Source organism: Asterias rubens, chromosome 2, assembly GCF_902459465.1.
Source record: "Asterias rubens chromosome 2, eAstRub1.3, whole genome shotgun sequence".
In the NCBI taxonomy this organism is placed as follows: Eukaryota; Metazoa; Echinodermata; class Asteroidea; order Forcipulatida; family Asteriidae; genus Asterias; species Asterias rubens.
In genome coordinates, this window is record NC_047063.1 from 19,393,802 (window position 1) to 19,421,531 (window position 27,730).

General features: G+C 37.5%; 1 protein-coding gene across 3 annotated transcripts; it reads left to right on the forward strand.

Moving 5' to 3' along the window:
• The first annotated feature begins 868 nt into the window (after nucleotides 1-868).
• Nucleotides 869-27,718, forward strand: LOC117306979 (pendrin-like). 3 transcript variants are annotated; one of them, XM_033791589.1, is made up of 16 exons: nucleotides 869-963; nucleotides 2,640-2,999; nucleotides 4,369-4,479; nucleotides 5,237-5,406; nucleotides 6,568-6,732; nucleotides 6,969-7,172; nucleotides 15,363-15,445; nucleotides 15,933-16,080; nucleotides 16,750-16,863; nucleotides 18,353-18,430; nucleotides 19,388-19,483; nucleotides 20,078-20,254; nucleotides 21,742-21,906; nucleotides 23,511-23,727; nucleotides 24,584-24,708; nucleotides 26,154-27,718. In XM_033791589.1, the coding sequence occupies exons 2-16, from the start codon at nucleotides 2,681-2,683 to the stop codon at nucleotides 26,274-26,276; spliced, it is 2,295 nt and encodes a 764-aa protein (XP_033647480.1). In that variant the 5' UTR covers nucleotides 869-963; nucleotides 2,640-2,680; the 3' UTR covers nucleotides 26,277-27,718. The 3 variants fall into 3 exon arrangements, with proteins under 3 accessions (XP_033647480.1, XP_033647481.1, XP_033647482.1); XM_033791590.1 differs by having other exon boundaries at nucleotides 869-957; XM_033791591.1 differs by lacking the exons at nucleotides 15,363-15,445; nucleotides 15,933-16,080.
• Nucleotides 27,719-27,730: the final 12 nt, after the last annotated feature.

Here is a 27,730-nt window from a genome sequence, read left to right on the forward strand (position 1 = left end):
GTTAATGGCCTGACGTTTCGACCCTAGCAGAGTCTTTCTCGAAGGCTAAATGACAACCCCACAAACATGAACAGGTAACTAAGTGAAACATAAGCAGTGAAGTGGAAAGGGGTTAGAAAGCATACATAATTGATATTTATTTTTTACATAACACTAGGTTTGTTTTTAATTTCAAATAGGGCCTGTTCAAGGCAGGTCATAAAAAATATTAGGTTATAAATAACTTGCACATTTTTAAAGAAAGCACTCATAGAAATTTGTGTAGAATTTAACTTCAAAGAATAATAACGTAAATTAGATAATATTGGCCTTTTTTTGTTCATTTTTAAAGAATTTATATACTAGACATTAGACATTCAGAAATTCACTGGGTCTCTTTGTACTAATTTTTAACAATTTTGACATAAAAAAGAGACCCCCGTTTTAACTAACGCCATGTGGATTATAAATTGGACAAGTCCATGTGGGATTTCAAAGTATGCGGGTAAAAAAAAGCCAGCCGGAGCGCAACTTTTTCACCTCAGGTACAAAGATCAATTGCCATGCACTGTCGTAGTCAATAATAAAAAAGATTCTAAATCGATTCAAAACAGGGAATTAAAAAACATCAGATATTTTTTTGAGGTTGGCAACTCTAATGTGCAGACAACAAAATTGCAGCGAAGCCGCGACTAGAGTGCCAATCAATGAGCTCAGCTTCGGCTTAATCGGCACTTTAAACCCACACACCCCAGCACACACACAACATCATGCAACATCAATGACGGTCGTTGACGAACATTAAAAACTGAGTGCAATGATTAAACTAATGTGTGGGCTCAAATTGTATGAGTGTTCAATTATATGAGTGTTGTCCGCCCATCCATCGTCGTAACTTTTTGCTCTCGGAATGTTGTAAAACTTAAATGGAGTCTCCAATTACCGTGTTTTCATAATTATTTTCGCCGATGTTTGATTGTGAGTGTAAGTTTGGATAACTTTCCGTATGGCGCCACCACTTTTTCACTCATTTTAACAAAAAGGGATATATCTATCAGGTAAATTAGATACTATATTATTTTATTTCGAATGAAAAAGTGGTGGTGCCATACGGAAACTTTTCCCTCATAACTTTCCGTATGGCGCCACCACCTTTTCACTCATTTTTACAAAAAGGGATATCTCATTGAGGTAAATTAGATACTATATTATTATATCATATCAAATGAAAAAGTGGTGGCGCCATACGGAAACCTTTCTGTCACTTTATGTAATAATACTTTCCGTCTGAATTGATAAAATATAATTGATACTAATTGTCACTTGTGTAATATTACTTTCTGTTTGAATTGTTCAAACAAGAAAATTTTCACAGTTGTCTTTTTCACATCTTTTTTTTTCTATATTATTTTTAGTGTTTTAGTAAAATAAAGAAACTATTTTAAAACTAGGCCTAGTACAGTAGGATAGGCCTACGGTTCAAAATAATCTGATAATCTGACTTTGGAGCAAAGCAAATGCATTGTCTGCGTGTGATATACAGATGTAGAAACAAGTTTGAAAACCAATCACTAAATTGAAAACAAATGATTAGGCCTACATTTTATAGAAAAGAATGAAACATGATTTATTCCTGTAATTCTCAATCTCAAGACAAAAGTAATGTAATTGTAATGGATGAGGAGAGCAAGTTGAAGGGAATCAAATCATTATTATCATGGCCTATGTTAATACTGTCCATTCATGTTTAAATGAATCACTCTCAGGCAGGCTAATAATGGGCATGATGGGCTACCTTAAAAATAGAACAGGAATTAGGAAAGGGTTCCGTATGGCGCCACCACTTTTTCATTCGATTATGAAACTTGAAAGTTGAAAGTATCTAATTTACCTCCATGAGGGAAAAGTTTCCGTATGGCACCACCACTTTTTCATTTGATATGATATAATAGTATAGTATCTAATTTACCTCAATGAGATATCCCTTTTTGTAAAAATGAGTGAAAAGGTGGTGGCGCCATACGGAAAGTTATCCAAAGTGACAATATATAAATAAGGGAATCAATGTGTGGTGAGGAGGTTGTTAACTTGTGGTTTTAAACCTGTCCCGAGGCCTGGACTTGATCATTTTACCGAGACGAAGTCGAGGTAAATTATCAAGAACCACTAGTTAAAAACCTATTAAACACACTATGATTCCCATTCATATTATGATAAATACCTTTTTGGTCAAAAAAACATCAACACTTTTTGGTCAAAAGGTAAAATAAATGCACAATTTTTAATTGTTCAATGATTTCTTTAAACACAACATCCATCTAGCTAGCTATGAAATGGTAAGGCCCTCGGATAAACAACTCCTTATAGGGTGAAGCTGTGTGCTTCGCGCATATCGCGTGATGTGGCACAACTGTTTGAGCCTTTGCTCTCGACCAATAGGAATGAAGAAACTGTCTTATAAGCACAGGTGCAAGCTCGCGTGTCACGCCCATGTTTCAATACTTTTAACTGGTCATTATAAAAGGTTTATACACCCCCACGTGACGCGCTCTCCACCAGTAAGAATAGTGAAACTGTCTGAGGTATTTATGAGTATAGATTATATTTCTATTAAATATGTTTATAAACAATGAATTGTTTTCAATCTTTCCGTAAAATAGGTTTAAATCAAAACAACAGTTGAAGAAAACACAAAGGAATCATGGCTTCCAATACGGAAGATAACACCAACCATGCCCGACGTCGTCGACACATACGAAGCATCAACATGAAGGTTTCCCGTCCAGTCTACACGGAGCATGAGTTCCAGCAGGGCTACGAACAGAACGACCTTGATCAGTCCGCGTCGATGAGGGTACGGAAGTTCGTCGGACAGCAGCGGTGCACACTGAGTAGTGTAAAGAGTTTCATGACTGGGCGATTTCCCATCTTCAAGTGGTTGCCTGCATATGAGGTCCGACAGAACTTATTGAGTGACATCATCTCAGGGTTGACTGTCGGAACTATGAGAATACCTCAAGGTATAAGATTCAGGCCCGTGTGCTTTTTTTTTTTAATGGCAAGGGCACCAAGTAAGCTTGGGCGATATCGCTTTATTTTATTCACGATATATCGCCGACAATATATCGCGATATTCGATATAATCGCGATTAATTAAATTTGACATCATCAGTCTTCAAAACTCCAAGTGAAAGTTGTAGAAGAGACAGTCATAGCATAAGAGAGGTGTTCTAATGACCTATTCTTCTGGTTTTACTCCAAGCCTATGGCGTGCAAGATGTCTCAGCTAGAAAATACATCACGATATTTAATCGATATCCCGATTATCGTGATATATCGCTATATATTGCGATATATCCATATTTCGATTAAAACCAAATCCATCCGAGATCGAAATCGATTTCGTTCCCAAATTAATATCGCGATATTCGATAATATCGTGATATCGCCCAAGCTTAGCACCAAGGCATTTTCTCTTTGGTAAAGGGCACCCTATGTAAATTTCTACTGGAGCTGTTCAACGAAACCAAGGGCACCAAGGCAATGTACAGGGGGCATGGAGGCAATCGCCTTTGTTGCCTCAGTGTTGAGTTGGGCCTGAAGATTCCTATGTCTGTCTAAGCTTTTTATAATTGTATGGTTTTTAATTATGACACTCAGAAACTAATTTTGGATTGTAGAGCGGGATTTGAAGTTGAACCAACAACTTCCGGATTGTGCTGGCACTATACCAACTGAATTGTCTAGCCTTGACAGATTTACAACTGTGCGCAGTTGTGCCAAGACATCAAAATACCATAATCATCATTCAGAGATGCCAAGTACAGAGACCAGCTAGGCGTGAGATTATGTCTTGAAGCTCTTCAAATTGTGGAAAATAGAAGAAGTGACCTGTTAGATTAAAGGAACACGTTGCCTCGGATCGGTCGAGTTGGTCTATAAAAAGCGTTTGTGACCGTTTTTTTATAAAATGCATATATATGGTTGGAAAGATGATTTAAAAGTAGAATACAATGGTCCACACAAATTTGCCTCGAATTGCGTGGTTTTCCTTTTTGGTCATTTATGGGAGATTTAAATTTGACTACCAAAAATGGCCGATCATGTGAGTCGACGAGGTAAAAGGAAAACTGTGCAATTTCGTGGCATATTTGTGTTGATCATTGTATTCTACTTTTACAACATCTTTCTACCCATATGCATTTTATAACAAACGGTAACAAACGCTTTTTACAGACCAACTTGACCAATCCAAGGCAACGTGTTCCTTTAAGGGTACAACAGAACCACTAGGAGTGTTGGTTCTGGCAAGAGCCGTTGGTACACTATATTTTCCATTAATTCAAGCCCCGGTACAGCAATTTAGCAAATTTTCTCTTCTCTAAACAGCAATGGCGTATGCACTGCTCGCTGCACTGCCTCCTGTGTATGGTCTATATGTGGCATTCTTTTCCGTTCTGTGTTATACCATCACGGGAACGTCACGGCACGTATCACTTGGTAAGTTTCATAACACCAAAGGTTTACATTCAAACTAAATATCTTGAAAATCTCTCTTTGAGTATATGTGTTGAGGTGGTTCTGAGTGGAATCGGTTGTGGCAAAACTTAATGTTTTGATCAGTATGCTTTAATCATCTTCAAAATGGTTCTAAAAACTAAAGGGATACTTTGCCTTTAAGCACAAAAGATTGCTAAGCAGAATTATGCGTACCAGAATAAAGGATACTCAAAGTATTATATAGGATACTCTAAGTATTATATATCACTCACACCGTCTTTAAAGGCAGTGGACACTGCCTTTAATAATTATGAGTATAAAACCGTACTTGATTACGAGTAATGGGGAGAGGTTGATATGAGAGAAACGCTCCCTCTGAAGTGACATAGTTTTCGAGAATAAAGGAATTTTCCACTAATTCGAGACCTCAAGTTTTGAACTTGAGGTCTCAAAATCAAGCATCTGAAAGCACACAACTTCGTGGGACAAGGGTGTTTTGTTCTTTCATTAATATCTCGCAACTTCTCAACATATGCATAAAATAACAACCCTGCGAAAATTTTAGCTCAATCTGTCGCCGAAGCATAACTGTCTACTAAGCAGCTCTGTGAAATTGGGCCTTGATGATGAACAGTTTATCAAATCATGGTTTGGTACATAATTTATTTCTGGTGCCTAGGTTGTGTGCTGAACAAAAGTGAGTTTACACATAAATATTATAAGATACTGATGCTGTCTTTATTCTTATTTGCTACAGGAACATTTGCCGTTGTGTGCATCATGACCGGTCAGGCAATCGACCGAATACTGAGCGATCCGTCCAATGCGACTGAAGCAGCTACTGAAGGGTCCACAAATGATGAAAACAATGATTTACAAAGGGTGTATGTTGCATCCGCTTTGGCCTTAGCTGTTGGAATAGCTCAGGTACGAAAGACCCTGGAGGGGGAATTTTATTCAAGTTACTGCAATGTACATAGCCACACAAAATACTCGTAAAACCAAATACTTATAGAACGGTACAAAAATAGAATAGGCAGATGGCAAAAGCAGGAAATTTGATGATGTGCATGGCATTTAGTTAGTACATAGCAATACAAAAGGCTCCCATTTTGTATTGAACTTGTCTAAAGTTGTTATTCTTAACAAAGATCATTTTTTCCATAACAAAATAACAATTTATTTCTTTTTTGACAAGAATAAACGAGGGCTTTCTGTCATTCATCTTCATGCGATGAAAACGGCAAAGAATGAGAATTAAATTAAAAGCAGACCATTTTATATTAATTGGTCGTGTCGTCAAAATTAATATCAATGTTCAGTGAACTAGTCAACCAGTGTTTTACCTGACGCCAAAAATACAGAAATAATAGATTAACTGGTGTACGGATGGCATTAGAGATACTTCAGGCCTGGAATTACATGCAGGCCATGGAGTCCATTGCCGCTGTTGCCCCCTGGGCCCATAGAGCTGCTTAAGCACAAAATTTTGCTTAAGCAAAAAATTCATTGCTTAGTCAAATCAGATTACCGGCCAAGATACCACTCAATTGTTATGCTAAGTAAACAACAGCTAAATACTAGTCATAAGCAATGTGTATGCCATGAAATTTTGGCCAGTAACATGTGTAATATAAGCGAGCTATTTTCAAGCAATTGGCCCCTGGTCTTGGCCTTGGTTCCCCTTCAAAAATTTCTCATAGACTTAAAGATTTTCCAATGGAAGTGCCCTTTTCAAAATGGAAATGGCCTTGCCATCTCACAGATGAAATTTCAGGCCTGAAGAATGATTTAATTGATTCTGCAGGTGTCTATGTTGGGATCTGAGAATGATTTGGTATGGAATTGAATCTGTAGAATATTGGGGGTCTTGGATTTGAATCTCTAAAATGTTGGATTCCTCGGTTGGAGTATCTACAATGTTGGGGTATTTGTTCAAATAGCTCGAATATTGGGGTTTTGGTTTAAAATCGTTGGAATGTTGTCATCTCACCTTAGTTGCCTGTAGATTTTTCCTCCAAGAAAAACAAAATGTTTTTGTTAATGTACTCATCAACATTTTCTCTTCACCTATCCTTCTCGTCTCAGATGTTAATGGGCATCTTCAGGTTGGGCTTTGTCACCATCTACCTCTCTGAACCGCTGGTCAGGGGGTTCACTACTGGAGCAGCGGTTCACGTCTTCACCAGCCAGTTCAGACATCTGTTTGGGATCAGAGTTCAGAGGTCAACAGGGCCATTTTCCCTCGTAAGGGTCAGTACAAGAGGATGTGATTTCTAAATTTTTAACCCAATTCCGGTTTTATTTTGCCCTAAAAATAAAGAAATATCGGTTTTTGCTTGCCTCCCAAAAAATGATTTTGTAGTAAAGACAACTGTTGTATGATCTTCAGTAGGCTTTCTGACGTAAATTAAACAATGATGTTAGTTATCCTTCCCAATCGCGTTTAGCACCTAAAACTTTGTACCACTTTTCTTTCCACCCGACAGGGTTACATTGAGTTTTTCAGCAAGCTCTCCCAGGTCAACGTGGCGGCAGTCATCACGTCCATCATCACCATCTCCTTTCTAGTCGCAATCAACGAGATCCGAGACTTCTTACGACACAGGGGGACACACATGGTGATAGACGGGGTGAGACAACGGGTCAGAGAACCTAGAAGGAATATCCCCGTCCCCTCGGAGCTCATCGTTGTAAGTTGAATTATAGTAAGAAAATTGAATTAGATGTAGCAAAACCAACAGCACTTGAATGTGATGCTGTAAACCTACAGTAGAATGTGTTTGGTCTTGTTTGCACGAGTTCGGATATAATGTTGGGCTTTCACTGGGCTTTGTCGCACAAGCAAGTTTTCACACGAAAATAAAATAAAATAAAAGTAATACGGGAAAATTTCAGCTGTAGTGGTTTTTACAAGATTGTTGAATTGATCCGATTGAGTGAGGTGACAGCGGTTACCAACCGCATCTTCGACTGCAGCATTCCCGACGCCAACCCTCTGAAGTCTGAGAAACGATTCATGCATGAATCTTATCTTGGATTCAAATGTTTCTCGCTGAGAAATTATCCAGACGCTTTTACTTTGAAGGGAATCCTGTTTCGAAATAAGGGAATAAAAGGGTAGCGTCGAGTTCTTACGTACACGGCCGTTTCAAGTCGGCAGGGTCGAATTGTCGTGTGATAAAGGCCCGAGCCAAAGCCTTTTAAAAAAAACGTTAAACAAATACAATTACAGACACTTTGACAATTGAAAATTCAAGGTTTGAAATATTTTTTTCAAAACCTTTGTGAAGAGTCTGTTGCGCGTGGGTTGTGTGTACGCAGGCGCACTTAGAAATAGAATACGTGCACGCGCTAACAAATAGACTACGCATTTAGAAATAGATTATGCGCTGTTACGAATAGCTATGAATTGCTCTCCGCGTGATAATTTTGCGGGCCTGACACGCCGTTCGTCACTGGTCATTATCAACAGTTTAAACACCCCCACGTGACGCGCTCTCCACCAATAGGAGTGGAGTATTTATGAATAGTGTTTACTACCAACAGCTGTAGTGCTTCATGCCAAGCACATCCTTTTCCCCACAGTTTTCTTTGGACCGATGCATGTTGCTCTAGTCTTAATACTAGTAAGTTGGACCAGTTTAGCTTGTTGGTTTACTAGCCTTTTCACTTTTGCATGTTTTAAGGTTTTCTTTTAACCTTTTTATTTTTTCATGGTGGTGGAAGTTAAATGAACGATCTGTTTTGATCCCATGCCTAATGTGCAGTGCACACATTAATTGTTAATGTTATGATCTTTTAATCTTATCTTTTTAGCTGTTTCCATCATCTCATCGTGTTGGTGCAAAATGATGTATCTCCTAAAATAGCTCTTCTTGTGTAAACCTTGTATTTTGCTTAAAATAACCCAAGGGTGGATTTCACAAAGAGACTAGCTTGTCTCGAGTTAAGACGAGTTACTCGTCCTAACTTACGACTAGCCATACGTTTTTAATATCTCAGTTCAGTACAACATTTTCTCCTAGGACTAGTCTTAAGCTAGGACTAGTCCTAATAATAATAATAATAACTAGATATAGTGTTTGTACAAACAAACACTAGGTGTTCGGCTATTGTTGGGTCAGTGTTTGAATAAATGAAACAAGTATTGTTAATAGCTCGTCAAATTACAAAGAAATCAAAACCAAACAGTTTTCTCGATGTGTAATAATTTATAGAAAAAGCATCAAAAAGTGTACATTTCAACCTAAAAGCCTTTAAATACTGCCTTTTCAAAGCATTTTACAGGCTCTTCCAGTTTAAAAAGGTCAAAAAGTCAAGAAAAGGTCACCAACACACCCATTTTTGTGGAATACGTGAGGCCCTTTCATATGATGTATAGATTGTCAAAATAGCTTTTGTGGTTGAGGAAACGTGAACTGATGAATAATGGCGACTGGAGAAGAGCCTAACTAACCAGAAGGGAAATGTTTGTTGAAAACGCCTTGAAAACAGACTACGTACGTAAAGCCCTTTCATATGATGTATAGATTGTCAAAATAGCTTTTGTGGTTGAGGACATAGGAACTTATGCATAATGACGACTGGAGAAGAGACTAACTAACCGAATAGGAAATGTTTGTTGAAAACATCTGAAAACAGACTACGTACGTAAAGCCCTTTCATATGATGTATATATTGTCAAAATAGCTTGTGTGGTTGAGGACATAGGAACTTATGCATAATGACGACTGGAGAAGAGACTAACTAACCGAAAGGGAAATGTTTGTTGAAAAAACCTTAAAACAGACTACGTACGTAAAGCCCTTTCATATGATGTATAGATTGTCAAAATAGCTTGTGTGGTTGAGGATATGGGAGCTTATGCATAATGACGACTGGAGAAGATCCTAACTAGGAGGAAAATCTTTGTTGAAACCGCCTTGAAAACAGACTACGTACGTAAAGCCCGTCATATGATGTATAGTTTGTCAAAATAGCTTTTGTGGTTGAGGACATTGGAACTTATGCATAATGACGACTGGAGAAGAGACTAACTAACCGAATAGGAAATGTTTGTTGAAAACATCTGAAAACAGACTACGTACGTAAAGCCCTTTCATATGATGTATAGATTGTCAAAATAGCTTGTGTGGTTGAGGACATAGGAACTTATGCATAATGACGACTGGAGAAGAGACTAACTAACCGAAAAGGAAATGTTTGTTGAAAACACCTTGAAAACAGACTACGTACGTAAAGCCCTTTCATATGATGTATAGATTGTCAAAATAGCTTGTGTGGTTGAGGATATGGGAGCTTATGCATAATTACGACTGGAGAAGAGACTAACTAGGAGGAAAATCTTTCTTGAAAACGCGTTGAAAACAGACTAAAGCGAAGCTATTTATAGGAGAAAAAAAAATTAAATACAAAAATAAATCGTACAAATTTTGGTCGCTAAGTGGTCTCCCATCCAAATACTGACTGGGCTCGATTTTGCTTAACTTTAGTGACAGGTGTTATCAACGCAGTATGGTACGCGGACTAAAACGATCAACACGTGGTGCAAAGCGTGACTATGCTCATCAATGCACCGCATACTTACACGTGGTGACCGCAATGCACCGCATGCTTACACGTGGTGACAAAGTACATGTACATGTAATTGTAAAATCTTTACGCGCAATCAATGGGGGAATTTTGTAGTGCTTTATACGTGAATTTTAGATTTTTCAACATCGATTTTGAGCCAGAAGACAAGATCAAAATGGGGTCATGTCTGTGAGGTGTTTACGGAGTTTTTAATGCCCTTTCCGATGATGTATTGATTGTCAAAATCCGTCATGCAGATCAAAAGTTATGTTTTTTGAAATAATACCGCATACTTACACGTGGTGACCGCAATGCACCGCATGCTTACACGTGGTGACAAAGTACATGAACATGTAATTGTAAAATCTTTACGCGCAATCAATGGGGGAATTTTGTAGTCTTCATACAGTGTACATGAATTTTGAAATTTTCAACCTCGATTTTGAACCGGAAGACAAGATCGAAATGGGGTCATGTCTGTGAGGTGTTTACGGAGTTTTTAATGCCCTTTCCGATGATGTATTGATTGTAAAAATCCTTCATGCAGATCAAAAGTTATGATTTTTTGAAATAACAAACTTTGAATGAGTGTATCTCGTCAACTGATGACGTCATCGTGACGTAAGAACTTTTGTATCATCTACTGGTTATTGTCTACCTGTGTGCAAAGTTTCAACTTAATGCAAGCTTCGCATCTATGCTTTTTCTTGCGGACAATCGACAGCGAGAAGAATAAGAAAAACCAAAAAAAAAAAAAAACTAGATATAGTGTTTGTAGAAACAAACACTAGGTGTTCGGCTATTGTTGGGTCACTGTTTGAATCAATGAAAAAAAGTGTTGTTGATAGCTCGTCAAATTGCAAAGAAATCAAAACCAAACAGTTTTCTTGATGTGTAATAATTTTATGGTAAAGCATCAAAAAGTGTACATTTCAACCTAAAAGCCTTTAAATGCCCTTTCAAAGCATTTTACGGGCACTTCCGGTGTAAAAAGGTCAAAAGGTCAAGATAAGGTCACCAACATACCCATTTTTGTGAAGTACGTGAGGCCCTTTCATATGATGTATAGATTGTCAAAATAGCTTTTGTGGTCGAGGAAATGTGAACTGATGAATAATGACGACTGGAGAAGAGACTAACTAACCGGAAGGGAAATGTTTGTTGAAAACGCCTTGAAAACAGACTACGTACGTAAAGCCCTTTCATATGATGTAGATTGTCAAAATAGCTTTTGTGGTTGGAGCCTTATGCATAATGACGACTGAAGAAGAGACTAACTAACCGGAAAATAAATGTTAGTTGAAAACGCCTTGAAAATAGACTAAAAACGAAGCTATTTATAGGAGAAGAAAAAAAAAAAAAATTAAATAGATATAGTGTTTGTAGAAACAAACACTAGGTGTTCGGCTATTGTTGGGTCAGTGTTTGAATAAATGAAACAAGTATTGTTAATAGCTCGTCAAATTACAAAGAAATCAAAACCAAACAGTTTTCTCGATGTGTAATAATTTTATAAAAAAAAGCATCAAAAAGTGTACATTTCAACCTAAAAGCCTTTAAATACTGCCTTTTCAAAGCATTTTACAGGCTCTTCCAGTTTAAAAAGGTCAAAAAGTCAAGAGAAGGTCACCAACATACCCATTTTTGTGGAATACGTGAGGCCCTTTCATATGATTCTAGCAATTTTCCAGGCATTGTACAATAAAGTAAGCATTGAGAAGTGGTACGGTCCGTGCTTATCCCAGACGCTTCCAAAAAGTATGGGAAACGTTGGGCGTATTTCCGAGCCGATGCCAAAAGATGAAAAATGATGGGTACAGATCAAAGCCGTTTTCATGCAGTGGTGCACAATTCAGGCCGTTTCGAGACTCCTTAACTTTTGAATTCGGTCGGTGTAATTACGCTTGTCGAAATGATCTTTGAACAAAATGTCAGGAAACGTAAGGAATAAAGAAATAGCTTAGCTCTTGGCCAATATCGTAAGAATTTGTTTTTACAAAACGCCTGACCTGACATTTAATGTATTCATGCTAAACAAAATTAATGAAAATTATAATTAGGTCTCCGTTCTACAAACTAGAGTTAATTCGAATTTCTGCTGTTTGGCATAATTATTCCACTTACTGCAAGTACTGATTTGTACTTTTCAGATTGATATAATTGCGCAGATAATATTATTAAAATGTTCACCTTAGTGTGTATTTATAAATTACTCATGTTTGGAGCATTGTTAAGGTTCCAACAGCCGGTGTGGACGTTTTTTTATTGTCATTTATGAGCTAGCAACTATTAGCTCCCCACTTAACTGTTTACATCTGTTTTCATAAATATATAAGTCATTAAAACAAATATTAAGTTTTTATTGATGACTTGTGTATTTATGAAAACAGATGTAAACAGTTAAACGGGGAGCTAATATTATTTGTAATGTCAAAAGTTGCACTAATAGTTGCTAGCTCATAAATGACAATAAAAAACGCCCACACCGGCTGTTGGAACCCTTGATAATGCTCCAAACACGAATAATTAACAAATACAAACTAGGTGAAAATTTTAGCATGTGAACTTGTAGTGCACCCCAGTTAAAATCTAGGGACGAAGGCTTGAATCGTGTGGATTGATTGTTCAGACCCTACGTGATTGTTTGGGGTTTCCCTCTATAATGGTTGCCTACCACATCTAAAACTGACATTTCTTAACCACTACACGAGTATCTCCAGGTATATGGCTCTTTCGAAAAAGATGTATAAAGAAAAACTTTACATGTAGTGGTTGTATATTTACAAACACTTGTTCGGTGTACATATCTATTTTTTTTTAAATCAAAACTTAACCCCTTTAATCCTAACACAATGTGTTTTATAAAATTGGTGGGATTTGATCCTACAAGGTTTGCACTGCTGGAGCAGATCTCTTACCGCTGCTAGAGCAGGGCCCAACTTCATAGAGCTGCTTAACGGTCGATTTTGTGCTTACTGGACGCACCTAGCAAATTGTTCATTTCATAGCCTTGCTTAAGACAAGTCAAAAGGTCAAGAGAAGGTCACCAACATCTCCATTTTTATGAAGTACGTAAAGCTCTTTCGTATGATGTAAAGATTGACAAAATAGCTTTTGTGTTTGAGGAAATATGAACTTATTAAATACTGACGACTGTGGAAGAGACTAACTTATTAAAAGAGGGAAATGTATTTATGAAAACGCCTTGAACGCGACTATACACAAGCATTAATGTGTACATTTCAGCCTAAAAGCCATTAGTTAACGCCTTTTTCAAAGCATTCAAAGCATTCTAAAGGCACTACATACGTACGTAAAGCCCTTTCATATGATGTAGATTGTCAAAATAGCTTTTGTGGAGAACTGGAGAAGAGACTAACTAACCGGAAAGGAAATGTTTGTTGAAAACGCCTTAAAAACAGACTACGTACGTAAAGCCCTTTCATTTGATGTAGATTGTCAAAATAGCTTTTGTGGTTGAGGGCATAAGCATAGGAACTTATGCATAATGACGACTGGAGAAGAGACTAACTAACCGGAGGAGAAATGTTTGTTGAAAACGACTTGAAAACAGACTAAAAACGAAGCTAATAGGAGAAGAAAAAATAAAATAAAAAAATAAATAATACAAAATTTGGTCGCCAATTGGTCTCCCATCAAAGTACTGACCAAGCCCGATTTTGCTTAACTTCAGTGATCGGACGGGAACCGGTCATATCAACGCAGTACGGTCGTAGATAATATACAATAAATTCAATTTGAACCAGAAGACAAGGTCAAAAAGTTAAACGCCTTGAACGAAGACTATTCTACATGAAGCTTTTTCGCGCTCTATGGATGATCACTGGAGCATGACTCTCCCGCACAGCTAATACACTACACGTTGTGTGTATGCCTAAGTGTAATGTTTATGCACATACCAACGGGGGATTTACGTTGTTTTTCAGACGTGAATTTCGAATTTTTCAACCTCTCTTTTGAGCCGGAAGACAAAATCAAAATGTGGTCATGTCTGTGAGGCGTTTACGGAGTTTTTAATGCCCTTTCCGATGATGTATTGATTGTAAAAATCCCTCATGTAGATCAAAAGTTATGATTTTTTGAAATAATAAACTTTGAATTAGTGTATCTCGTCAACTGATGACGTCATCGTGACGTAACAACTTTTGTATCATCTACTGGTTATTGTCTACCTGTGTGCAAAGTTTCAACTTAATGCTTTGCATCTATGCTTTTTCTTGCGGACAATCGACAGCGAGAAGAATAAGAAAAACCAACAAAAAAAAAAAAAAAAAAAAAACCGAACAAAATCAATGAGTTGTTCGGGCTGTTGCCCGAACACCTAATAATAAAAATAAACAAGACTTATAAAGCGCATTTTACAAAATTCAATGCGCTGGAAGAGTGCTACGGAAAAGACGACTATGAGAATAGATGTGTTTTTAATTTACTCTTGAATGTCTGGAGTGTGTTGGTGTTCCGAATAGGACTTGGTAGGGCGTTCCAGCACTGGGGACCAGCGACTGAAAAGGACCGGTCCCCTGGCCTTTTGTGTGTGCGAGGGATTGTTAGATTCTCTTTGGGGAAATCGACCCCAGATGTGCAAACAAAACATGTACTGACCTTTTTTGTGCCAGATACATTGTACAACATTGTGAAAAGTCGAGATACAGTAGGAGGAAACTATGAATAAATATTCATAAATACCCCAGACAGTTTCTCTACTCCTATTGGAAGGAGAACGCGTCATGTGGGTGTGCATAAACCTTTTGTTAATGCACACTGGAGCTCTGTTCATGCACACTGAGCTGGCTTCCGCGTGTCGGGCGCGCAAGATTATCATGCGGAACGCGCAAGATTATCATGCGGAACGCGCAAATCATAGCTATCAGCGCGTAATCTAAGCGCGCACGCGTAACACAACCCACGCGCATCGAACAGATTCTTCACAAAGTTTGGGGAATTTTTTTTTCAAACCTCAAATTTCCGTGCGATAAAGGCCCTCCCCTTGGCTCTACCCTGCCGGCTTTAAACGTATGTTGAAGAACTCATCGCTACCCTTTTATTCCCTTAGTAATCTAGTGGGTACAACCATGTGAACATTTCTTTTGTGGGGTGTAGGCTCTGACCAGCGTTGTCTTGAAGTTTTTAATAATAAACTCTGCTCGTCTTCAGGAGAATGTACAATGAGAGACACAATAATTTTGCACTGGCGTGATGTTCTCATAAATGCTGTATTTTCAGCAGTTGCTGGGCATTCATTTCTTTTGCTTGCTTGCTAACTCGTCCAAACATTATCAATGCAGATAATTGTGGCAACGGTCATCTCATACTTTGGACATTTCAACGACAATTTGGACCTGGCTGTTGTCGGAAACATTCCCACAGGGTAAATTTCTTTTCCCGCTCTCATTTTCTCTTTTTGCATTCATAGCTGCAAACTTTTTGGATGTTTTCACTTTATATTTTGTTGTTGTGTGTGGGTTACTCGTTTTTTAGGAACAGTGCTGTGAAGTGTACAATAATTATCCATATTGGACTCCAATATTAAATTGTGGGGCATCACAAAAATAAATATGTGGTAAAATAATGTATGACACATGTTCTGCCATTCAAATAACAAAGATCTGTCTGTTTGGCCTACAAAGTTATTATTACTTTTCTACTTTCAAAACAGTCAACACAACTACATGTACGACTACCTGTTTTAAATATTTGACTTGAATTTTGTTTTGATATTGAAAAAGTCATATGATTAAATTTTCTTCACTTGATGCATCACATTTGCAAGTAATACTCAAACTTAAAGTTAAGGTCATTTTGTTTCTTGATTTGTCTTTGTTAAAGCTTCTTTATTTTTGTTGCTCCCGCTGCAGTATTCCTGCTCCTAGACTGCCCTCGCTGGGCTACTTCAGTGTCCTCATCGGGGACGCCATTGCCATCGCAATCGTGGGCTTTGCTGTTTCTATCTCCATGGCAAAGATATTTGCAAAGAAACACAAATATGAGATAGATGCAAATCAGGTGGGAATTAATTTTATGTATGGAACAGTGCTTGAGTTTTTAAATCTGTGCCTGATATGTGTCCCCCAGTTGTTCCCATACTTTAACTACAAGTATACTAGTTTCCTCCTGCACTAAAGTACCCCCCCTAAAATCTTTTTAATTTTATTGAGTTTAAATGCGTTTGGGTTGCACAAAGGCAAACTTACTAGAGCAGGCTTCGAACCTGCCACCTCCGGTGCTCTACCAGCTGAGCTATATCTAGCAATCTTCGTTGGTCAATATATTTGTTCCGGCGCCAGTGTTTGCTTTATAACATTGTGAAAAAGGATTTCCTACCGACTGCAAAATGTTAAGAAAGATACATTGTAGGATTCAAATTTACATCTTCTTTTTAGGATGCCATTACGTCTGATCAAAACATTCCTCATTACCGTTGTGGGACTTGGTTGTATACTCCCAAGGGAGCTGAGGGACATTAAAAAGGGATGTTACTGGCCCTATGACCAGGGCACTAATGTAAAGCGCTTAGAGAATTAAGTGTTAGTTATTAGGCGCTATATAAATCGAAAGTTGTTATTATTATTATTAAGGGACTTGCTAATAATAATAATAATAAAAGTACCCCTCCTTCACTTTCCTTTGGAATTTGGGACATATGTAACTCTTGATTGTTGGTTTCTGTTCTAGGAGTTACTGGCCTATGGGAGTTGTCAGATCTTTGGTTCCTTCTTCAATTGTTTCCCGGTCTCCGCTTCATTATCACGGTCGCTCGTCCAGGACGTATCTGGCGGTAAAACTCAGGTAAGCCAATAGTTAGTGTATGACTCTCCCCAACCGTGACACTTGTGGTGACATTAAGCAAGACACTTAACCATTGCTTGGTCATTCGGATGGGATGTAAAGTCGGTGGTCCCATGTGTTGCGTAACTAATTTTTTTGTAACAGAACCCAGTGCACTTCAAAAAGAAAAGGGTTTCGCCCCGGTGCTCCTGGCTTTTGCTGCTAAATATGCGTACCACCTTGTAAACCCTTATAAGGTGCTACACAACTGGGTCTCATAACTCGTAGCTGCAATAACCCTTCTTTCTGTATAAGACCAAATAAAAAAAAATACCAGTTGAACGTCCCCGCCCGCATCCTTTTTTGGGGCAGCATCCTTAACCGTCTGTTTCATAAAACAATATTAGTGAATGCCTACCAGCAAATCTTTTTAGTGATATTCGACCCTGTTTAAGTGTTAGTGTTAACACAGGTCCTCATGCAAATAAAGGTATAAAATAAGTTTTTGGTTGATTCAAACTGAAGAATTGGTGGCCTGTTTGATTTGAAATGCTAAGCGGACATCAAATAGTAAATAGTAAATAATAAGGCCCTCATCCTCCTCTTTTTTGAAAAATCCGGACAATCACCTGGAATTTTTTTTAATTTGGCCTAATGTATATCCTAATTGTCTTGAGAACCTTGTTTGGTAGATACATGTACGTGTGCTATATAAGACTTTGATATTATTATGATTAAGCCAGCCATGGGTGGTCGGGTTGGCCTAGTGGTATCTTTCCTCACCCTCTACCTTTTTGTATAGGACAGGACCCTGTTTTGGATCGTTTTGCTGGAATTAAGCCGACTCTATTTACCGGAAAAGCTCAGTGATCTAGTGGTATAGACAATTGCCACAGAATAATTAAGGCAGTGGGTTCAGGACAGGACCCTGTTCTGGATCCTTTTGCTGAAATTAAGCCGACTCTATTTACCGGAAAAGCAAAGTGATCTAGTGGTATAGACAATTGCCACAGAATAATTAAGGCAGTGGGTTCAAATCCCATCGGAGATATATGCCTGTGGATTGCTTTAGCAGGACTCGCGAGGGGGTTGGGGAAAAGTAGTGAGTCTACAGTGTCTATAAAAAAAATTGAATAGTGGGTAAAACTCAAATAGAAAATACAATTGTTTATATTATTTGGTTTTTCCTGTGTATATTTCTTGTCTGAACTTTTTAGAATCAGCAGACCGAACATTTAGGTTGTAGAAAACATTTCCTTTTCCTCCTTAGTGTAGCCTTCTCAATATTTCTTGTCTGAACTTTTTAGAATAGGCAGACCGAACATTTAGGTTGTAGAAACATTTCCTTTTCCTACTTCTCCATATTTTAGGTCTTAGTTTATCTCGTCTGTGTGTGATTTTATTGAGCTTGTGGAGAGAAATAACATTACAATAACATTAATAAAAGTATCAAGACTTTGCGTTGCCTGAATATTCATATTTTTTGTTCATGTTAATTTCTTCTCTACAGCTTGCTGGACTGATATCCAGCCTGGTTGTTCTACTGGTTCTACTTCTTATTGGTCCACTATTTACAGATTTACCCAAGGTATGTTGAAAAATGTCTTATATAGTATTTGAGTCATTGCATGGTGAGGTATCAATATTCCTTTGGTTTACGGTAACACCATGTGTGTATCTACTTACCAGGTAGAGTTTGTTCTTGGAGAATTGCTTGCTTATTCTAGTACCGCGGAGTAGATGTTCGGGGGTTCGGGAAATTTCTCAGTTCTGAAACGAACTGTCCTGCTTTTTTTAACTAATACCGAGCGGATGGTATAGAAAATAGGCTGTGACTACTACTTTAGCTTATAGGATCATGATTAAGTGTACTGCAGCGGAATCAGTTTTTGAACTGGTCTCAATGTTTTGACTAGCTTGCTCTCGTCATCGTCAGGAAAGATCTTATCGCAGATTCATGAAGAAAATTCAAGGCCTGTGACTTTCTGTGATGTTTTTCTTATTTCAAATATATTATTTTGTTCAGCATCTGTGTCCCATATCCATATTGGCCTTCAGCCTCGCTTGAGTATGGGACGCAAAGCACTATATTTTTCTGTATTCCACTCAGTGCTATACAAATGTGACTAGTAAATAGAAAAATCATAGTTAGTGCTTATAAACGCTGGTGGGTAATAGAGTGCCATATAAGAATTGATTATTATTTATGATTTACCATTCCTTAATTGAAGGTTTGTCAGAATTTTTTTTTAACTTTGAATACACTGTTTTTTCCATAGATTGGCAAATTTGCTTGCAAAATTTAAAACCCTGTTTGTGTCTCAGTTAATCAGCCTAATTTATGGCCTGTATTGGATGGATACATGTAGTGTATGTACGCTATTTAAGACTCCAACATTTATCATCTTCTAAACCCTTACAAGGTGCTATATATGTGACTCTTGAGTAATAACAAATCCTAATAAGTGCTAGGAGAAGCTGATAGATAAAGCGTCATATAAGAACTGATGATATGAATGATGTTCCATTCCTTGATTGTTTACAGTGCTGTCTTGCATCCATCATTGTAGTAGCGCTTGCTGGCATGTTTCGTCAGGTCAAGGATCTGGTACTGCTGTGGCAGGTTTCAACCTATGACTTTGTGAGTATTCCAGTTAGCATTGTAAGCAATAACCTGTCTCAAAGTTTCTACTCAACATTTTAACAAGAAAATAGTTGATTTCAAAGGCTTATTTGCTCCTCCATAAAAAAAAAAGTAACACTACCAAACCTCAACCCCTTTTTCTCTTTTCGGATTTATGTTTCTATTTCCACTCTGCATTCTCCTTTCTTCTCTTTGCATTTAATATGTTAGTGTTTACACAAGCGCAAGTGGAATAGATGCAAATACATGTATACATGTAGCACTTCTGCATCCCGTATCCAATGAGGCTGAATGCAATGGATGCACAAATTTGGGTGTGATTGGCAAATGTTTTTTTCCCCCAAAAATGAGCATCCTCATCTTTAATTTTGTTTTGATATTGAGTACAAAAAAAGAAATTGAAATCATAATTACAACAAATTGATATGGATATTAAGATTTTCAAAATTGTTGGTATGAATAGAATTTAAAAAGCAGATTTGATTTCATAGAAACATTGAATCTTTGTTATTTCGTGTTACTATCTGCACGAGACTTATTCCACTGTAATTAGCCTTTCAATTGAAATTAACACCTCTTTTGCCCTCCTAGTTGATATGGATGGTAACCTGCCTCTCTACCATCTTACTCGGCGTGGATATCGGCTTGGCTATAGGTGTTGTGTTCTCCCTAATGACGGTCATCATACGCACCCAGCAACCTTACAGCTCGATCATCGGCCGCATTCCTGGCACTGACATCTACAGAGATATCAACTACTATGAGGCAGTAAGTCAAATATTTTAAGTCTCAGGAAAATTTAGAAGTTTGTTCATCACAACTGGAAAGATTGGTTGCTTTTTCAGAAACATTCTGCAGAATCAGGGCGAGTTGGAAGCCTAAGGTTTCAGAGAATGTGAATGGGCAGTCTCAAAGCTCGGTGGCTACCATATTTATTGTCCCAGTGTGATTATAGAGGGGTTCAGCAGTTTCCCTCTGTTAAGGGGCACCTCTTTAAAGAAAATGTTATTTTTAAATTTACAAAGGGCATCACAGCAAAAGCACCACAGCAATGGCTGTAGGTGTTTAGAGTTATTTTGAGGCCTGCTATACATGTACATGTAGGTAAAATGACATTGATAATCATATGTACAATGCAGATCTATGTATGTGTGGTGCACAGGGTAAACCAATTGGCAACCTTTGACCCTCTGATAGAGGGCACCCTACTCAAATATGCATTGTTCATTAAAAGTTTAAATAACGGAAACAAGTAATGGGCAGTTGAAGTTGGTGACTGTAAAAAACCACAAACTCAACACAAACTGCTTGTTATACCAAAATAAATCACGTAAAATGAGCGTTGTGGAATATGTGATGTTTTTGTTTTTCCTTTATTGAATGTCTTTACTCTGCAAAATTTACATGTACCTTTCATTTCTTATTGTCTGATGTTTTTGTTGTAACTGATAATTTGTGTAATACCTGATTGTATATTGCAGGCATGATGTTTGTCCTACTTAAATACTTAACTCTGACGTACATATGTACGATTATTTTTGCCTTCAGGTTCAATAGCCGGAGAAGTCTGCAGAAGCCTATAATATAATGATAATATATCATTCCCAGTATTGATGAAATATGTTTCATACTGAAAGGTTTCCCTACTAGTAGTGACTATTAGTTGTCTGTTGACGAGACAGACGTTTCCCCATACTGTGGCCTGGTGACCAGTCTTGTTTCGTTATCTTTTTCTTCCATTCTGTGTATTTTAAAACTTGTTCTGCACTTAATAATGTTTATGTTAGACTGGCAGTGTAAATATTAAATTAATTATTATTACTTATTGTTATATAATATTATCTTTGGGTCGTTTGAAGTACCTTTAAACTTCTCTTGGCCATTAGAACCCTCTATGGGCATTTGAGTAAAAGCTGCTACAAGTAGTGGCCGCTATGGTCTCTAATTGGTTAATGTACATCATTGGCAAGTGATAATTTCTTTTATTTAGCAGGATTTCATAAGGCTTAGCAATTTGGGGAATTTCATTGAAAACCATGTAAAGTTTAGTCTATTGAGCAGAATTAAGTTATGCTTAACAAGTTTGGGTAAATTTAGCATGTTTTTTTTAATTCTTAGCAAACCTGGGAACTTAACTATGTAAAGTTTCTTTTATTTAGCAGGTTTTCTTTATGCTTAGCAAATTTAGGAAATCAATTGAAAACCATACAACAAAATGGAATTTAATCAGAGTTTTCATTATGTTGACTACACAGGCTGAACAGGTTCCTGGGATTAAGATATTCAGATCTCAGTCCTGCCTGTGTTTCGTCAACGCCGAATACTTCAAGAATTCTCTCTACTCTAAAGTCTTCAAGAAGAAACAACGACGAGGTACCAGTGACACTATTAATGGAAATGGTCTTAATGGGACCCAACCGGTGAGTTTCAAGTCTCTAAGGCTGTGTCTGAACCTGTGACTTTGGCTGCAGCTATGGCTAGATTGCGCATAATAATAATAATTTAGTGGGCTAACCATCCTTACTCACAGCTAAGAGCTGAATTGCAAAGGACGCGGCTACAACATTTTCGAGAAGCTGGCATGCAAGGGCGCCTTTGGCTGCCAGCCACATCAACCTATTATGACCACATAGCACAGCCAAGATCGAAAGTTTTTGATATTTTTTCCCGAGGGAGGATAACCGGATGGTCTGGAAAACCCTAGTGGCACAGCAGAGAACCAATGCACAACTCAACTCACATATGGCCCTGGCCGGGAATTGAACCGGGGTCACCTTGGTTAGAGGCGAGCGCTTTCAGCACGTAAGCCAACCATGCCACCCATCAGATGCCATAGGCATCTGCCTATTCTTCAACACTGACACATACGCTGATCTAGCTGTAGCTGTAGCAGAAGTCGCCATTTCGGACACAGCCTTACACCTTTGGGCCCATTCTCATTGAGTTCTTTAAAGGCAAAGAGTTCCTTTTGGTTTTTGGAACCGTTCAATTGTTTCAATCATGTGTAAATGGAGATTTTTACAATAAAAGTAACCTATAAAAAATTTGTTGCAAGAGGTTGTAGCGTTTTCGAGAACGTCAAATCCATCCATGTTTAGCGGGGTAACAGCAGATAACGACCGCATTGCTGGTTGCAGCATTTCGGGAATGAAAAAACCAACCTCAGAAATCTGAGAAATTATTCATAAACACAAATCGTTTCTCAGGTTTAAATAATTTTTGTTTGAAAAATTATCCGTATCGCATTTCTTTGAGGTGAATTCTTTCTCGATAATAATAATAAACGAAGTCTTGCATAGCGCCATTATCCGCCAATGCAGGCGCTCATGGCGCTCATACATGTAGTTTATATTATCAACACCTGCAGTGCTTCTCACAAAGTTCAAAGTTCACAGATTAAGTTTTTATGTTCAGTAATTTTTTGAGTATGCCTACTTATCAATATATGACCCAATCTTGAAACAGACATACTTTTTCTTACTTTGCCTTAAAGTATACAATACTTGTCAGTAAATGAGTCCCAGGATTCTAGAGCAGTTGATATAAACAGACACTTACTTAAAGGCAGTGGACACTCTTGGTAATTACTCAAAATAATTATTAGCATAACACCTTACTTGGTGAAGAGTAAAGGGGAGAGGTTGATAGTATAAAACATTGTAGGAAACGGCTCCCTCTGAAGTAACGTAGATTTCGAGAAAGAAGTAATTTTCCACGAATTTGATTTCCAGACTTCAGCATTAGATTTTGAGGTCTCGAAATCACGCATCTGAAAGCACACAACCTCGTCTGACAAGGGTGCTTTTTTTTTCATAGTTATCTCTCAACTTCGATGACCAATTGAGCTCAAGTTTTCACCGGTTTGTTATTTTTTATGCATATGCATATGTTGAGATACACCAAGTGAGAACACTTGTCTTTGACAATTACCAATAGTGTCCAGTGTCTTTAATAATTCCTGTGTACTACGTCTTACCCATGCTAATATTGCCTTTACATTACTTCTTACCCATTCTATCATCAGCACAACGGCAACGAACGGACTCCCCAAAGCTCATCAGAAACCTCAGAACTCTCCAGTCTCTCTGGTGCGATGACATCATCAGAGAATCCCCTCCACACCATTATTATCGATTGTAGCATGTTCAGTTTCGTGGACATGGTCGGTCTGAAGACGCTACATTCAATCGTCGATCACTGCTGCAAGAAAGAAATCCACGTAGTCTTCGCAGGATGTAAAGGTGAAAACTCACCATTTCCTTTTATCTTTTTCAAAAAGTTGATACATCACGGGTGTTTGAAAAAAATATTTGACTTCCAGAGTGTGTTCATTAGCCCTTTTGAGTTATGGCGAACACCTATATATGAGTGCACTGTTTGATTTGGGTGTCTACAGACATATTAACAGAAACCTTATAGTGCCATATTATTGTGTTCACCATATCTCAAAATGGCTTATAGAGCAAATGGTAAAATATTGGAATATACGGAGGGTTGCGGAGAAACCATATACCCATAAAACTTTCTCTATGAGTTGTGGGTCTGCCAACAAAGCCCACACCGTTTGAACATGAACATGTATGTCAGCCATAAAATATTCCTACTTTTTCCCAACACCAAGTATCATGCGTGATCTTTGCATTTCCTTTCATTCAACCCATCACAAGGGAAGCTTTAAGTAAGTTCTATGATAGGTTAAAGGAGTATTACAGAATCGGTTTTGCTAGCAGTGTAAGCACTTTATATAATCCACCATATACATAAAATGACAAACCTGTAGAAGTTTGAGTTCGATCAGCCATCTGGGTCACGAGAGAATAGTGAAAAACCGATTACAAATTTTGCATTGCATCAACGCCAATACAGAAATGAATAAAAAGCTCACTGAGCAATAAACCCCAAACGCGATATTAGACTATTTATTTCTAATCAAATATGAAATTTCAGACAGAAATATTTCAAGGGAAGTGTTCTACTATCATCATCATTAGACCTTGTAAGTTTTATGTAAATATGTGATCTTCACCCTTTTTTTTGTCCTACCAATTCTGTAACGTTCCTTTAAACATTACATTATAAATGATTCGTTTGTTTCAGTTGCCACGAGGGAAGCCCTGCTTCAGTATTTTGATCGGTTAAACGACCACACTATTGGGTTGGATCACATGTATCTAACTGTCCATGACGCCGTTCTTCATTCCCAACATCTTCCAATCACACCTGTAAGTAACAAAATAAGTCTTTGAAGACATTGGCAATTACACTATTGGTAGTTACTCAAAGTAATTGTTAGCATAGAAACCTACTTGGTAACCAGCAATGGAGAGACGTTGATAGTATAAAACATTGTGAGAAACGGCTCCCTCTGAAGTACAGTAGTTTTTGAGAAAGAGGTAATTTTCCACTAAAATATTTGTATTTGATTTCGAGACCTAAGAATTAGATTTTAAGGTCCCGAAATCAAGCATCTGAAAGCACACAACTTCCTGTGACAAGGGTGTTTTTTCTTCCACTGTTATCTCGCAACTTTGACAGCCAATTTAGCTCAAATTTTCACAGGTTTGTTATTTTATGCATATGTTGAGATCATAGAGTGTACACCAACTGAGAAGACTTGGTCTTTGACAATTACCAAAGGTGTCCAGTGTCTTTAAGGCAAGGTACACATTTTGGTATTCACTCTTAAAATAATGGCAATAACAACTATTGGTTAGGAGCCTACAGCAAGCTTCAAAGCATTATGAGAAACATTTCACTTTGAGGTAACGTGGTAATGTGAAAAAATATCAGTTTTTATGGCACCAAATTTGAATGGAAAATTACCCTTCAAGACAATGGACACTATTGGTAATTGTCTGAGACCACGTCTTCTCACTTTGTGTATTTCAACATATGCATAAAATAACAAACCTGTGAAAATTTTAGCTCAATCGGTTGTAGAAGTTGCGAGATAATACTGAAAGAAAAAACACCCTTGTACCATTCAAATTCTAAATCTGAGGTCTCGAAATCACATTCCTTGAAAATTACTTCTTTCTCGAAAACTACGTCACTTGAGAGGGAGCCATTTCTCACAATGTTTTATACCATCAACCTCTCCCGATTACTCGTTACCAAGTAATTATTTTGAGTAATTACCAATAGTGTCCACTGCTTTTAATCCTGCTCATTAGGCCTACTTGCCCACAGAGGATCTCAACCCTCCATTATCCTCCTCTCCCATGTCACTTCACATCAACATGAAAAATCTTCTATACTCCATTTGTGACATGATCATGCTAGTACACTTGCATAAATATACAGTATTGGCAGAGAAGACAAAATAGTTGTAGACAGTGTTAATGTTTAGTGATTAACCCTCAACCATATACATGAAATATAGAAAGGTTTGCGGTAACATCATGTAATGACTATCGCCAATGAGTTGGGTTGGTTCTGAAAAGAACCGTTGGTTTCAACTCGACATGTCGATCATGAAATATAAAACCTTTGAAAATGTTGGCTTAATCATGTTTGCACTAATCAGAAAGATCTGTCTTCAGCCATTGTCCAACCATGCAAAGTTTTCTACACTCCTTTTTTGACATATGATCATGCTGATACTCTACCTTTTTAATTCTTTAACCGTTCTTCGATTCATGCCTTGTTTTGTCCTTGCCTTTCACAGACAACCACACCTTCAGAGGTCACTTTTCCTGCCACGAGACAAGAATCAGCCTCCGTCGAAGCCCAGGTCAGTTTAATGTCCGCCAGAAACGGAAGAGTTGACCAAGAAGTGTCGTCGGTATGACGTGGAAAACCATTTTTTTTTATCTGTACTAACCATTAATATATTCTTGAACGACGGTATGACGTGGAAAACCATTTTTTAAATCTGTAATAACCAGTAATATATTCAAGTTGGTAATGTAATTGCGACAAAGACACTGCTGTTGAGGAATAATTTAGTTGGGATCCATTTATGTTGTTGATTTAATAGCAATGCTTGAGTGGTTATTTAGGCTTAGAGGGATTCCACCAATATATACATAAACACCTATATACCTGCACCCCCACACTTTCCATTTTTCTAATTTCGGTGTTGTTTGGATAACCTTGATGACTTTTTGTCTTTCACGTCTTTTTTTATAGGATTTTATTTTAATTGTGCATTATTTGATAGATCTTCTTGTGTGAGTGTGATATTCATTTTTCTTTAAAATTATAGGGTGTGACTTTCAATATATATCTGTTGTTGATGGTCAAAGAGATAGGAATAACAGTTTTTTTAATGTAACAAGATTCACTGTGGAATTGTGAGATTTGATTTATGGTTTGACCTTCTTCAGTTTCCTGTTATGATTTCAAGGTTATTATTTTGATGTGTTAACTGCACTGAGTAGACAAGCAATTTTTGTTTTATAGGAACTTTTTGTTTTGTTGTCAATGGTTAATCCCATTGAATGTAGTCAGTACTTTCATCATGTATATACTTAGTATTTTATTCCTTTAGACTGAGCAATCTAATGAAAAAAGACACATGGCATCATCGTTAACCTTACACGAATATAGATGTTGTATTTGCAGACAAATCAATTCTGATATGGGCACCCACACCTGTGGTGGTCCCCCCCCCCCTAATAGCGGTTACCCAACTGCCTGTATTCACCCCCCCCCCCCATTGATCTGAACATGTTGAAGGAAAATACATCTTTGTAATTTGTTCTGTATCATCAGTAGGGAGATTGAGAAAAACATACGCAATGAACTGAAATAAATAATATCTCTAAATTGAGCTGCAATATATAGGCCTATTAAAGTTACTGCAAATTATTTTATAAAGTTTTGTACTACAACTCAATGTTTAGCAGTGGACAAACAGTTTGGCAAAGTAACATGTTTTTCGAAGTAATTTTAAAAGTTCTTTTATTATTTGTGAATTAGAGGGCCAGATGGTACTTTTTGGGTATTTACAGTACTCTAAAATACAATGACCATAACAACTAATTGGTTTAATAGCAATTTGAGAAATGATCCCCTTCGAAGATGTTTTTTTTTTTTTTTTTTTTTTTTTTGCAAAAACAATAGTTGGTGGTGAGAAAGAGTCTGGTATAACGTCAGGCCACCAAATATTTGTTTTATATATATTTGCAATAGCTATTATATCAATATTGAGCCGGCGAGGGCCTTTATCACACGGCAACGACCCTGCAAGGTTTTAAACGGACATTTAACAACGAGTCACTATTCTTTTATTCCCATTCA

Bases quoted from the DNA above. Each gene is read 5' to 3' on its own strand.
- LOC117306979 (XM_033791589.1), top strand. From the start codon at position 2,681: ATGGCTTCCAATACGGAAGATAACACCAACCATGCCCGACGTCGTCGA. The intron at 4,480-5,236 runs GTAAGTTTCATA...TATTTGCTACAG, and splicing joins GTCACGGCACGTATCACTTG to GAACATTTGCCGTTGTGTGC. The intron at 5,407-6,567 runs GTACGAAAGACC...TTCTCGTCTCAG, and splicing joins TAGCTGTTGGAATAGCTCAG to ATGTTAATGGGCATCTTCAG.